Source organism: Akebia trifoliata, chromosome 8 (genome assembly GCF_017979445.1).
Source record: "Akebia trifoliata isolate Shusen 1 chromosome 8, ASM1797944v1, whole genome shotgun sequence".
In the NCBI taxonomy this organism is placed as follows: domain Eukaryota; kingdom Viridiplantae; phylum Streptophyta; class Magnoliopsida; order Ranunculales; family Lardizabalaceae; genus Akebia; species Akebia trifoliata.
The window spans coordinates 4,884,042-4,899,821 of NC_141382.1; the positions used below are offsets into that span (position 1 = coordinate 4,884,042).

General features: G+C 33.7%; 1 protein-coding gene across 2 annotated transcripts in view; it reads right to left on the reverse strand.

The window, feature by feature from the left end:
* Window positions 1–14,439, reverse strand: part of LOC147395629 (TNF receptor-associated factor homolog 1a-like) — a 30,251-nt gene extending 15,812 nt beyond the window's left edge. The window contains exons 1-9 of one of the 2 annotated variants that reach the window (XM_086450338.1): window positions 14,237–14,439; window positions 13,276–13,567; window positions 11,874–11,985; window positions 9,191–9,279; window positions 9,021–9,089; window positions 8,801–8,930; window positions 6,380–6,538; window positions 2,178–2,526; window positions 740–852 (exon numbers count right to left, since the gene is read on the reverse strand). In XM_086450338.1, coding sequence (XP_086306464.1) covers window positions 740–852; window positions 2,178–2,526; window positions 6,380–6,538; window positions 8,801–8,930; window positions 9,021–9,089; window positions 9,191–9,279; window positions 11,874–11,985; window positions 13,276–13,531 — 1,277 coding nt within the window. In that variant the 5' untranslated portion in view covers window positions 13,532–13,567; window positions 14,237–14,439. The remainder of the gene's footprint in view (window positions 1–739; window positions 853–2,177; window positions 2,527–6,379; window positions 6,539–8,800; window positions 8,931–9,020; window positions 9,090–9,190; window positions 9,280–11,873; window positions 11,986–13,275; window positions 13,568–14,236) is intronic. The other variant, XM_086450340.1, reaches the window with a different exon arrangement.
* Window positions 14,440–15,780: the final 1,341 nt, after the last annotated feature.

Genomic DNA, 15,780 nt, shown 5'->3' on the forward strand with positions numbered 1-15,780 from the left:
TTGTTCTTGTTTTCTAGAATACTTGATTCTTAAAACCCCTTTCTCGATTCTTGAAACCTACCAACCTCAGCCCTTCGCCATTTACTTTAACCCTTATTTCATTGATATCTTTTCCAAATCTTTAAACCTTAATTCTTTCCTTATCCTATAAACATTTAACCATACCATTTTCATTAGGATTGTGGTCATACTTGCAAAAGGTCATAATTAATCTACCCTATACCCTATCACTTAACCGCAACCAAATACCCTAAAACTTTCCCTAATTGTAATTTCAAAATCTTGTAATTAGAAAACTTTGAGCTTTACATTTCAACATATAGCCATTTGGGATTTTAGAAACTCTCTTCCTATTGTCGTTCAAATCCTTAATCCAATTCCAAAATCACCAAAATCAAACTCTTAAACCCAATCCTAAACCAAATTTCCTAATTCCCCATATTTCCTCTTCTTCCCTCATTGTCCTGCATCAACCACCCCTTGTCCATCACTAATGGTAATCAAAGGAATCTCCTTCTAACAACAACCCAAGTAAATAATTCTTAAAAACTTATTAAAACTGTAGTCATTAAAATATGATTATATGTTTTTTAACAAGAAAATATCACTCCATCTCCAAAAGATGAAACACTCAACTTGAACAACAATAAGATGACAATGATAACCCTATGCCTGCAGAATTATGGCATTTCCAATTCAACAGAAAGAGTGAGAAAAAAATGGACAATAGGTAGATTACCTAAAAATGTGTGCTAGGACAAAAATTTCCACTGTTCTACGACCGAGCTCTGTAAGCCGCCTTTCATCGCGCTCAATGGAATCATTGTTGCAGTCTTCTCCAGAATTTCCATCCTACATAACAAAGATAAAAATGTAGAGGAAACACGATCATATGCTGATATTTACACTGTTGAGAGAGATGAAAAAATAGAATTAACAATATTTGTAAGCTAGGCATACAAATGATGCTACTTTCAATCATTCCACAACCCACGCGTATACACACAAACACTATGAAAACTTCATAACAAAGAAAAACTTCCAACAAATTCTTTGCTTATTATTGTAGTGTGTCATTAAGCAATAGGAACGTGATACAAGTGACCTCAATGACCCACTGCTCCAAGGTTTAAGCAGCTACAACATATTTTATATATACATTAATGTGCATATAGAGAAGAACTAAAATGTCCCATTCATTCCACAAGGAAAAAATCATGTAACTTAAATATTAGGTAAAAGAATATCAGAGGCAAAGAAGACAATAGTCTGAAAACTAGAAAGTTAAATAATTACTCAGAGAAAGTATTGATCAGATAGGTTAAATTTTTTGATTTGTCATTTCCTAATATTTTCTTTTATATTATGTTAAAGGGTAAATTACGCTTTGACCCCTTATAGTTTAGCGTAATTATATGTTGACCCCCTAACATTTTCACAATTACACTTATCTCCCCTAAAGTTATCAAAAGGATTCACTTAAACCCCTTTTGTCAATAAAACACTTTAGAAATGCATTTTTTTTTACTTTTAATAAAGATTATTTTACCCTTTTTAATGGTTGAGAAAGAAGGAATCACCAAAATAGCATTAGAAGTTGAGAATGGGGGAATCACCAAAGTGAAGTTTTATTCAGTTTGGGATTTTGCCATTTTAAAATTAAATTATTTTTACAGTGAAAAAAATAAAAATTAGTGGGTCAAAATGGTAAAATAGCATTGGAACACTAACACAATTTCTGACTAGCGAGATAAGTGAAATTATCAATAGGTTAAGGGGTCAACATGTAATTTACCCTATGTTAAATGCTTAGTTAATTAGTGAGGAAGAAACAAGTATTAGAACAAAAAGATTTTTGTGCCTGACACTAACGAATTCAATTCGAAGATAAAAGACATGAAATCCAAATTCAACATTTGAAACCATTCATACACAGACCAGCAGTAAGCTTTCATAAAGCAACCTGCAAGGATCCAGTCTGATATTGTGACTTCATGATTATAGGACCCAAGTTACTAAACCAACTCCAAACATCAAATGGAACAGATTATACATATAAGACAACAAGTCAATCATCAAATGGATAGCAAAAAAATAGACCAACTCCAAGATAAAGTGGCAACACATATGAGTCGCCCTTCGAAAGTTTAAGACATCAAATAGATATCATTGCTTACCTTTGTACGGTTTTGAGGACCCTTCTCGTCCTTTGGAGGCAGAGGTTCCAGGGAAGCCCTCTCAAGAAGTAATACCACGTCATCAACCAAAACAAACATGTCCTCCTCAACACACACAATAGGAGCAGGTGTTTCCTCAGTGTCCAATAGTTCGGTACTCCCTTTCTTGCTCTTACCCTGGCATTCAAGAGCTTTCAGACCACTGTATAGTGAATCCATCACCAAAGTAGATGTGACTTCCTTCTCTATGAAAAAATGCTTCACAACTACTTTCAAGATCGCATCTGTTTTCTCCTTGGACATGTGACTCTTGACATCTCGGTCAACTTCTGACCAAAAAGCACAGAAACTGCAACCATACCAGGTGATAGTCTCATATAAATTTGTATATATAAATCAATTCATAAGAAAATGCAATTCAGTTGGATCAATTGATTAATTATGATATAAAACATAGTATAATGAAAATAACTCAAATTTGGTAACCCATCACAGGACATTGCTCGGCATGGCTAGGTTGACATTCTTTGAATTTAAAAAAAAAGCTGTGTTTTCAAAGGTGTTAAGAGTCTTACCTCTGGGAGAGGCTCTCATAAGACACCTTGAGGATCTTAGAAGCAGCACTCCTCCTTCCCAAGGCAGCCATGGTACTCAAAGAGACATGAAAGCTTACGACTCAAGAAACACGCACAAGTAAGAGAATATGACCTGGATGAAGATGACAGTGACGACCATTTAACCAATAAAACATAAGATATTTATGATGTTAATAAGGATGACATTGATTTTGATGTTTTTGACCAGTTGATGAATCCTAACTCAAACTTACGATTTTGCATCTTTTTTAACATTTTGAACAATATAAATCTTGACTATATTGTGGATCTGTGTTGCTTGTTGTGCGCATGGATGAAATCAATATGGTTTTTTTTTTTTTTTTGATAAATAAAATCAATATGGGGGTTGGTAATTGATTATTATAGTTCAATATGATATTTAATGATATAACATGAGAACCCCACTTAGTAGGAACAAGTACACAGTCTTAACCCTAACTTGACTTTTTCCCCATTTTTTTTCTTCAATTTTTCCTAGGACTGGCAGCGAGTGGGGTGTGAGTCAAGTAAGACTTCTATCGACTCCATACCCGAATTTGATATATACACACCCAATCACCCATACCCGATTTCTTACCCGAATTTTAGGATGATACCCAAATCCAAAATTTTACCCAAGTTTTAAGCGGATAACAATACCCGATTTCTTAACCGATTCTTGGGTCACCCATAATTTTACCCTCATCTGAATTTTTTCTCGGACTAGTCATATAGTTGGCTTAAAAAGTATCAAGGGTGACCTTGAGTTTCATTCCATGTCTTATATTGGATTAGACTGATCAAATCCATCCATGTCTAGACCATGAGTTTCAGGGTCAGTCATATAGTTGGCTAGGAAAGTATCAGGAGTGACCTAGAGTTTCAAGGGTCCAAACACAAATGGATTTGATCAATCTATTTATTTACAAGTAAGCTCAATTTATTTACATCCAATATAAAGACATGGAATGAAACTCAAGGTCACCCCTGATACTTTCCAAGCCAACCATATGACTAGTCCCGAGAAAAAAAACAAACAAACGATTACGTATGACCGCTACCCCCAACAACAACCTCCTATGATATTTGGTACAAAAAAAGAAAAAAAAAACCATTTAGGCTATCTATTCATAAAGAGTGTAAAGATTCCATCCAAAAAATATAGTCCAAGTGATTTACTTAATGCTCTTTAGTAACTTATTTTGATCGAAGAGAGCTGATTTTGAATTGAAATAAAGGCATGCAAATTTGGGGCAATCTATATATAAATAACATGTAATTTAATCGTAGTAATATATAGTATTGAGATACACCTCGTCTATTATTGATCAATGATTTGAAGCTAGAGCTTGTATGAATGGTATATTGTAGCATTGGGATCCAACAACATTTTGGGGATTCCATGGATGTTCATTTGAGGATAATGATGTTGGTCAAATAGAAAAATCTGAATAGAATTGATTCCTAAATGCTAAATAGATAAAAGACTAAGGTTTAGTAGTATCTTTCTGATGAAACTTTGGGTAATTTAGTTGCTATGTTATGACCCTCATTTGGTAGATATTTGACGTTATAACGTTGTTAGCACTTGGTAGATATATAATTTGTTGTTGTTAGTTAATATCTTTTCTATAGCTACCCCAAATTTCAGTAATGCTATAAACTTGAAGGGAAGAGATTAAGTATTTTTGCCGTTGTTAGTTAAGTATCTTCTATAACTACCCCAAACTGAGTATTAATCTTGCATTAAATCCATAAGGATTCAGAGACCTCACTTTGGATTTCCTAAGATAAACCCAAATAACAATGACCATAAATATGTAAGTGTGGATCATTTCTATTAATAAACCGGATGGATACGTTTTACCGACATGTTTCACACTGGCTATAGTCCACACTCCAAGACTTATGGACTTGAAACTGTAAAATGCAACTAAGGAATGAAAAAAAATGACTAAACCTAGCATACGAATGGAGTAGCCCTAGATTTCAAACTACTGATTGAAGGAGAAAATCAGGCATATGAATCCAATATGCAAAGACCACCCAGCATAATGCTTCCCAACAATCATCTTCTTTATTTCCAGTTCGGTAGGTCCTAAAAAATAAACTAGGGAGGAAACAGTCTAATGGAGGATATCATAGGGACTACCAACAGGAAAAAGTTATTATATACATAGTTACCAATTAGGAGTTTGGAAATAAGTCAGCCAGAGGAAAATTCAATAACATCGGGACATAATAAAATTGAAGAAAAAAAAGGGGGAAAAAATCAAGTTACGGTTAACACAGTGTACTTGTTCCTACTAAGCGGTATTCTCATGTTATATTATTAAATATCATACTGAACTATAATAATCAATTACCAACCAACCCCCATATTGATTTTATTTAACAAAAAAATATATATAGATATTGATTTCATCCATGCATGCACAAGAAGTAACATAGGTCCACAATATAGGCAAGATTTATATTGTTCAAAATATAAAAAAAATATATACAAAATCATAAGTTCGAGTTAGGATTCATCAACTGTTCAAAAACATCAAAATCAATGTCATCCTCATTTACATCATAAATATCTTATGTTTTATTGGTTATATGGTCACTATCATCTTCATCCAAGTCATATTCTATTACTAGTGCATCAATGTCATATTTCATTTTTCTTGATTTAATTGTAAAGTTCGTCTCTTTTTGGCATATTTTGACAAAGGCAAATGCATTATGGGAATATGTTGTACTTTTCTCAGTTTTTTATATCATTTCACAATTGCAACATTTTTATGGTTCAGATCCTAGGTCTGGTATTGCCACACATAAGACTTTACCACCTCACCAAGGTGGTCCCTTCATATTACATTCAACTTACATATGATCACAGGCTCATTTTATTTCATTAGTTCTGTTTTTTTTCACTATTTCTATGTTTCTCCATATGCCAAACTTATGCTCTATTTCTCCTCCTTAGAAAGTTGAAAAGTATGAAACTTTAGATGTGACATTATATAATTTGATATTGATGAGTTTGGATATTAAACTTTGTAATGTGGAATTGTGAATTGTCATAACTTTTCTTTTTTTTCTTTAATATTTCCCTAAGTTTTCTTTTTTATTAGCTTTTTTAAAATTTATTTATTTGCACATCCAATTACTTATCTACTTAAAAAAATCCATGGTAATTAGCTAATGCCTTAGCCTCAAGATTGTGGATAGTGAAACATCTCGCTCATACATTAGCATTACAAAACAATGATTGTGAGAATAACTTTTGATTGTACCACTATGTCACGGTATGCATCACAAGCCAAACCAAATACCGGACAAATGGATACAATTAAAACTTACCAAAAGATAGTGAAAAATGCATGCTTCAAAACAAAATTGTTTCATTCCAGTATCTCGGGATACAAAGACATCTAGGCTAAAACATACAGAAATGAAATGGAAACGTGGAAGTGCAGACTTGGAACCAGCAATGCACAAGACCACTTAATTTGGTAGATCCCAAAATACATCACTTCAATGTTTTGAATGGTTTAACAAAAACAATTACTGTCCAAATATTTATCAGTTTCATAATTCTGACATATAGATTCATACCTTGACCACCTAGCTTTGTCCTCAATTAGCTTCCCAAGTTTGCCTCTTCTTTCTTCAACAAAACGCCGACAAATTTGCTCTACATTTGTCAGATATACTCGAACCAGCTCTCTCCTATACTGGCAATCAAGGCAACGAAAAGGGCGATCTGCTTTCTCCCTTATTTCCAAAAGCATAAAAGACATAAAAGCAGAAGTAGTTATTAAAATGTCAATTTTTCTGGTGAAAATCAAAGAGAAAAACAGTGACAATAAAACAGATCTATTGAATCATAAAAGACCAGAGTCAACAGATATGTAATAGGAGTCTAAATTATTTACAAATGTAAATCACACTATTAGGATGAGCCAATCAAAGAGTGACTTCACGATGAACATCTACATTGCCAAAATCAAATATCTAATAACAGTGAGAAAAACAAAAGTAGATGTAACTGTCACCTTAAAACCAAATGAAAATTCTCACAATGCCTAAAAGTATGGAATATAAATTAATTCGGGATTTTACTTATCATAAAAAAATAATTCGGGATTTCTTTTGAAATGGGTTCATCAAGACATTCGGAAGTTAAATCCCATGAGGTCGAAATTGGTACACAAACTAGAAAAATTGGGAGGTTCGGGAAATTTAGATCTATAAATGAAGCATTATTAGCAAAATGGATTTGGAGGTATAAGGTAGAATGATCAATGACTGGAAAGGGGTAATATCTGTTAAACAAAGTTCAGTTCCTTCGGGTTGGGAAAGTGGACAAATGGGATCTCTTATAGATGTAGTGCGTGGAAAGGTATACCCAATGTCTTCCCCTTGTTCCACAAAAGACTATTTTTTATGGTACATATAGGATCTACATTTCAGTTTTGAGAGGATCATAGGTGGAATTCTTTGCCTCTTCAAAATTCTCAAATTTGTTCTCCATATCTGATAATAGAAGATACCCATTGTTGAATGCATAGATCGGAATGGGGTGAGGAGATCTCTTGGGATTTTGGATTCAAGAGGAAGTTTAACAATTGGGAGGTTCAATCTGTTGCCAATCTCCTGTATGAGATTTCCTATATCTCAGTTCTAGTAGAGGGTAAGGATCGTAGAACGTACATCTGCTCTAGGTATAGTATGTTCTTAATCAAATCTTTTAACCACTCACTTGTATCTGGCCTTCCGCATTCCACGTCCGAGTTTCCATTACCATCATACAGGGGACAAAAGCCCCTTCTAAGGTTGCAATCTTTATTTGTTCCTCTACATTGAATAAAATTCTAACAATAGAAAACATCATTGCTAGGAGGATTGTTATAGTCACTCATTGTCCCATGTGCCTTGCCAATGGTGAGTCTATCAATCACCTCCTAATCCATCACCGTTTTACTTAGAGAATTTGGAGTTATTCCATACACCCTTCAAACCATTATGGGTGTTTTTGCGGCACCCGTCCTATCCTTGTTTCAAAGATGGTTCTCTAAAGTGTTTTTGGGTAGTGTCTTCGGAAGGAGAAGTCTAGTCATGCCTTTCAAAAAATAAGGACTATCAAGGAGGTTTTTTTTTTTTTTGTTGATAAGTATAAATTTTATAAATATCAAACAAAAGGTACAAACAATGACCGGTCAAGGTGACCAATCAAAACACGTGAATTAGCTATTACACAAGGAGTCTCCCAAACCTTAGAACATTGACAAAGGCAATTTAGGAATGACCCAATACACTTTGAAGAGTTGAAGGAAATGGAACCAAATGAGGTAAGAGATTTCACAATGAAACAAGAAATGGTCGACTGATTCCCCACTCGAGTAGCACATAAAACAATAATTGGGGGTTACAAAACCTCTCCTGATAAGAAAGTCTACTGTCGATAATTTGTTATGAGATGCAGCCCAAGTAAAGAACCAAACCTTTGAAGGGACTTTTGAACCCCAGATTAACTTGAAAGGATGAAAAGTGTGGTCACAAAGAATGTCCATACCTGAAGCAAGGGAGCTCACATCAAGGACGTTATTCTTAGCATCCTGGGTTTGATGTACTTCTACTTTCTCATGTTTAAGTAGTTTTTTTCTCTTTTTCTGAAGATTTTGTGTACATGGGGATCTCTATGTAAAAAGTCGGGTTAGGTGCAATTATTGTATTTGTTCTTCTGTTGTGGCTTCCTCCACCCCCATATACTTCAAATATTACATAATAAAATTACTTTTACGACATCAACAAAAAAAAAATGGAAGAGGGGGGGGGTTGATTTCTAATGTTGTCAAGTATGCAAAACATATAAAGTTCTTAATAATAGAAGAACCAAAAGACCAAAATTCAATCGAGGTTGAAATTAATTAAGAATGTTGACCAAAAGAGAACCACCAAATTTTAGATCTCAAAAACTAAGTCAAAATAAGTAGGATAAATCAGCAAAACACAAAATCATGGAAATTGAAACACCTGATAACTTGGACTTGAGCCTTTATAATAAGAGTGTCAAGAACAATAAACCCATCTTGAATTTTAGTCAACTCCATGAACTTTTTCCACCCCCAGTCATGCTCTTTCTTCCAAAATCGGTGCAATGTATCTGCGAAAAAACTCCCTTGTCTGCATTAAGCGTAAAAGCATTAAAAGGAAAAGCTCCATTAGATCGACTAACATAATATAACTAACCAACCAGAGTATTTTGACTTTTTTGGATCTTTATTCACCACAGCTATTGTAAATTGAGCAAAATGGCTCCAGCCTGTCAATATATGGGAACAAAAGAAATTTATGAGATCAATTATGGATAGCCAAGAAGACTGATAAACTAGACAAACATGGAAGTCATTGAATCTATCAAACCTGGAAGTAGTTTGTCATGATTAGCAACACAAAGAAACAAAGAGAGATGGTTGCAGACATCACATCCTTGGGGGTAAATTAAGATGTACCTGCAAACCCATTTCAACAAGCTTTGATTGAAAGTAACAATAACAAGAAACTTTGCATAATATGCATGCCTGTGTGTTTGCCAATGCTTTGAAGCCATGAGGCCAGGGAAAAGCAAAAGATGTAAACCTCGCAAGAATGCAGATTTTAATAGAAATTTTCCATGTGCGAATGTTTCGAAAAAGCATTCCCGTTTTTTGACATACTCATATATATATATGGGGGCGGTTCAAGACAATAATTGTGACAAAATCTATGACAACAATTTTTTGTAAACCACTTTTGATGGGGTTAGAAGTTGCAAAATGAACTGATTTTTGGTGAGGATGATCTTTATGGTGAGGAGAGGAGATCATCCTCACAAAAAACCAGCACATTCAGAAACTTCTAACCCATAAAAGACATTTAACCATTGTCATAGATTTTATCACAATTATTTTCCCATGAACCGTCCCCTATATATATATCAGAACATTTAGGTATGTTTTGATATATTTCAGAATGTTTTGCGAAATATTTTAAAACATCAGTACATATAGAAAATTCTATAATGAAATCCAAATCTTTTAAGACATTTGGAAGGTAATGCGGAACGCAACCGAAGATGAGAATTACCACAATTTTATTTTGAAAGTAGCGAAATCTTCCCAGCCAAGGAGAATGATGGGGACATCAAATCTAAAAGAGTAGATTTCAGTTTTTATTTAGATTTCTGTTTTAGGGCTTTGATTTTATGTTTTTTAGGTTTATTATCATGTTTTATTGGCCCACGGTCTTAGTATAATATTTAGGAGCAGTTCAATAACTTTATTTTATCTTTTATTTATGTTTATTAGGGTTGAAAAATTAGGAGAGAGAAAGTTATGAAAATTAAGTTTATTTATTTAGTATTTTAGCTTGACTAGGATTCTTGATTTATTTTTTTTAAATAGATAGTATTAAGGTTTTTTTTATTAATGAATAACGAAGATTTTGACGAATAAAAAATGAGTTTCTTTCATAGAGTGAAATGAGTTCTCCACCATTCTTGGTATGATTCCAATAAACCCTTGGTGTAATTCCAAGGTTCTATTTTTTTATCCATTTTTTTTATTTTAATCGTTGTTTTTCTTATTTATTCTTTGGTTTTTCTTGATTTTCTTGATTCTTGAAACCTACAAACCTCAATCCATAATCCTTTATCATTTCTCTTAACCTTCAACCATTCTTTAACCATATTCATTTATCCTACTAAAATTGTCGTAATTGCGGAAAAAATATATATTTTACATTTGGGTTTACCAATCCTAACCCAAATCATAAACCCAATCTCAAATCCTTAATCATTAACCCAATCCCCAACCAGATTGCCCTAAACCCCTATATTTTATGTTCTCCCCTCACCATCTTGCATCAGAAGGTCTTCCAAAACATATCAAATGCAATGTTTTTATACTAAATTTAACCATTAAACAAATTTTCTAACATTTAAAATTCAGTAAATAATTAACATTATTTATGATCAAATGCAATGTTTCGAGGCTCCTATGTTTGTTTCGTAAAATTCAAAACTTTTCTAATGAGTAATCATTAAAAAAGAAAATGTGATTTTCAATATTAAACTTATTTTAAACATTTAAAAAACAGTTTTTAATATTTTTTATGAAATAAAAACGAAAATTTAATGAGTTAAAACGAATAGTTTTGATATGATTCGATTCCATTTCGGTAGTGGAAAAACAGAAACAAAGGAACGATATGAGATTTTAAACCTTGGCGTATGATGCAGCCAAGTCCCATCGTATACAACAGTCTCAGTCTATACTTTTTAATATGACACTGGTCAAGACATTTCAATCGCCTTGAATGGAACATAACCTGAACATCAGATCAAATGCAAATTTCTAACCATGGCATTTGTAAGAACTCTTTTCGTGATTTTAACCATATTTTAGCAGGCCCATCCAGGAAATGGCATGCTAATTGACCATGTATACATTCCATGGTCCACCATCCACCATATAACTCCTCTTCACTACATGATATGGATCTCTGATCCAAGTCATTTCTTTGGTCAATTATCAAAATCCCAAAACATTACAGTCGTTTGACTGAAGTCTACAGTCCACCTTTATATTTCAGTCATTTGATCCCATATAAATTTACTAGTCTGCAAAGTGAGTGCTGGCCCTCCAACGCATGGAAACAAGAAGGAAGAAAAATAAGGGAGAGAGAGAGAGAGAGAAAATACTAAGGCTTTGGCGGCAGGGGATAATTGTTTGGGCAAAAAAAACAGTATAAACATACAATGTCATTTCGCTGAGGCATTAAAAGGCTACCCAAGTGAAATACATTATTTTCCCAACCCTCAGGTCAGGGAGACATGCACTTCAGGCGGTTTTGTGCCCTTATGCTTATGTGCTTTTTAGACACCTCACTTGGAGGAGCTCCTTGAGACATGCATCCAGTGCCTTTGAAATACATGAACCTATGTATATATAAAAATTCAACATGCATGATCAAGTACAAAAAAGTGTGAGACTAACAATTACTGGTACAGAATTGAATAAGCAAAGAATATTGATGATATAAACTAGATATATACAAAGTCCAATACCATTTGTACCCGCCAATCTCGAATACGTTACTCCGAAGTTCTCTTTTACTTATTTGTGAAAAGCCATCTATCTTCCACGTATATTTTCCATATAGCTGAGATGGCTTTGGCCCTGCATAAAGTGAAATAAGCAATTCAATTAACCAGAGTACTTAACAAGAAAGAATTAAACACAATAGTGAGAAAGGTTTAAACATGATAAATTAGGCCTCTCATAGCCATTCAAAATACTTGGGAAGCTGAGATGTCTTATCAGGTGCTTTGAGATGGTGTCAAGAATTCGTATTGATCTTTCCAAGTGTTAGATCTCAAAGTGGGCAAAGTGGAAACTTGGAGGAGTTACTACAGGGAAAAAAAGTTTGAGAAATGGCCTGCTTCATGGCGGGAGGGTTGTTCTCCAAAGATGATAGAATCACACTAATAAATTCCCCCTTGCCCACCCTAACTATTAATTTCTGTCTCTTTTCTGCTCTAATTTTTGTGGCCGACTGCCAATGTTGTGTAATTGAGATCAATGGATAAAAAACGCAGATCGTGTGCGTTTTTTATCAAAAGATAATGGTAATATAATATGATATCAAAGTGACAACATCCGTCCACCATTCCAGATCTCAAAATGTTGTAATCTCGTTGGTCACTCTAGCCATCATTCATGATAGATATGTGGAGCCCACTGACAGCCTTCTCTTTCCCCAATCAAGTACAGCCCCAACTCCAACCATGTACCAAATCTTACCATATAAGATTAAAACATCGCTCAATCAGCAGAAACATTCCTACGACATATTAATGAAGCAATTTCAGCTTGTAATTCCTTTCAGATTATCAATGACCTCAAAAACTACAAACAACCAACCTATGTGGTACACTAGATGAAATTCTGACACGCAAGATCTTTATTTTACATTTTAATAGTATATGATTTATTAGAAAAGCTAATGAAATCCGAAGTTCAAGATGACCATCTTGATAACATAAGTGCTGAAAATACAATAAATTAGCCATCTTGCTTACAAACTGAATCCCATCAACATAATAAGTCTTCAAAAACTACACCCTTGAACTCCTTAAGACTCAAACAACTTGCACCCGAAAATATATAATTCCCAAAATGAACGTAATTAGTTCTTGAACTAATTGTCCCTTCCCTTCAAATATGCACTTCTTCTTCTCCTTCCATAGACCCCATCAAACCACATAGGGAAGTAAATGCAAGAATATCAACACACGACTTTGCCAGGTCTCCAAAAATAATCACACTAAATGAGGGAAACACATATGGTAATGAAATATAGACACAAAATGGGACCACACGAACTATGTGATCTCACAATGGATAAGGATGTGATTTACAAACACCCAAACAGATTTGCATAAGAAGCAAAAATGACTGAAATTATACCACAATTGATATGCAAGAGTTGTAACAACCGGTTACCATAAAGAAAACTATTGCCAAGAAAACATGGAACGTATAACATACCACAATCATCATCGTCGTCATCTGTATCCCAATAAGGGGGTGAAGTCGATGGGGTGCTAATCTCGACTTGCTCAGAGGACCGCCATTCGGCCAGGGCTTCCCCGCGTTGCCCACCACCCAAAATCTCCTCAGATGACCTCCCGGCCCCAAAATCTTCACTCGGACTCCCAGCCATAACCCACTCCGATAAGTTTCCCTTCACACTCTTCACCTATGCATTCACCATAATACCAACTCAGAGATGGCAAAATCGAATTCAAAAATGATAATCTTCCACTTATAAACAAGATTTTCAAAATCTTGGAAATAAAAATGTTTCAAATTCTCAATTATCTACATTTCAGCAGCTGAAAAACAATAAAATAAAATAAAAAATCAAACCCCACTTGGAAATCCCAAGTGATGGAGAGAAAAGCAATGAAAATCCCATTTTTCAAGAAAAAATCTCTTCAGCCCTGAAACCAAAAACCCTAACCCCATTCCAATTTTGTCTAATAAAATACTAATAAAAGAAAATTCTATAATAAAAAATTCAAAAACAAAGCTTAAAACCCCATTTTTACCATAAATTTCTTTATCCCATCGGTGTAAACTCCATAAAACAAACAACCCACATTTAGAAAACCAATTCCAGTAAACCTTACAATCCAACAACATCTATTCCAATGAAAATAAAATCAACGAAACACCATAAAAACCAAAACCCGTCTTCAAAAACAGAAATCAAGAAAACCAACAGATAATAATCCATAGAAGTCCCAATCTAAACATGCAAAATCGTAGACATAACCCCGTAACACTAACAAGAATCCAAACCAAAGGGTAATAAGAATCAGAAGAGGAAATCAGAATTTTATTTTCATTGATTAAATCAAAATACCTGGAATGAAGAACAGAACTGGTTTCGTTCACGCTTCCCCTACACAAAAGGCTAGAAATCAGAAAAGGGTGAAGAGATTGAGCTTGAAAGAAGAAATACAGACAAATCCAAGACAGATGAGATATAGAAAAACAAAGGGTTCCTCCTTCCTCTCTCTCTCTCTATTTCTATTTCTCTCTCTAAATAAAAGAGAAAGGAAATGATCAATTAATTATTTATTTATTAGTAAAGAAAAAACTCCTATTATTAACAAGAAGAAGAGAAAATAACTATTAATTAATTAATATAAATGAGAAGCTAATTAACTTGTATTTTCTAAAGAAAAATAATAATTTCTAAGATAGTCTAAGCAATATCATGTAATAAAATTCCCATGTTTCTTGATGTGGTAAACAAAATGGATTATAAATTATAAAAATTATAAATTTATTAACAAATTTAAATTTTCTTTTCTAATAAAGTCATGATTGAGAAATATTACCAATAAAAAAAAGTCATAATTAGAATTAAACAAATAATGAAAATCTTTAAAATGGCCAAAATACCCTTCATTCCTTTCTTGGGAATGAAATCCCAACAAAATCTCAGCATTTCCTCTACATGATGTGTCCAATTGTGAGAGGACGTAACTGCCGTGCCCCTAACCAGAGTGTGGGGCTAGCATTCCTATATATTTTTAATAATTGTTATTATCATTAGAATTTGCATTATTTCAATTGGTATAAAAGAAATAATATTGTTTTTCAATTTTGTGCCCTTTACAAAATTGGTAATGAGCTCTCTAGGCCAAACTTTTTTTATATGTATCGTGGGTATTCAAGGTCACATGCACCTCCCCCTTGAAAAGTCCTACGTGCAACAGGTTGAGTCGAGAGTCAACAGGACCTTGGAGGGTGGCCGAAAGAAATTTATAGCTTTGTGGGGGTTTCAAACACTTAACCTACTTTTCTTGAGTAGCTTATCAAAACTCGGCTTGCCACGAGACTAAACCCTTAAGGTTCATTAAGCCAATTTATTGGACATAAGTATTTTAGCCACTGTTTTAAAATATAGGTCAAACCAAAGGCTCAACCAAGTTCGATCTGATTTAAAAAAAAATATTTGGTCAAAGCACTTTGAACCGCCATTGTATAAAGTTAATTTAATATAAAGATGATTCATTGTCAATTTGAGATTCACTCCCTTTCTTATGTGTAGATGACTTTTGAATTTGTTTGAAACAATAGTTTCATTGTCTAATACCTCGAGAATATAAACATATTAATACTCCCAAGCATCATTTTTGATAATAGGGAAAGTTATCTATGAGCATCATTGTCTTTATGGTTCCAAAACAGTGAGGTCTCAAATAAAAACCTTATATTAAATCAAGGCATATTCTTTCACATCATTTTTTACAATTTCATATTCTTTTAGAGCCTTCAAATTGCATCAAATGATTCATCCTTACTAATTTTCTTTGTGTATGTTTAAATCATCATAAAAGACTTTCCGTTTGTTTTATATCCTTTCAAGATAGGCCTAAATTTTCTAAAATATTGCCA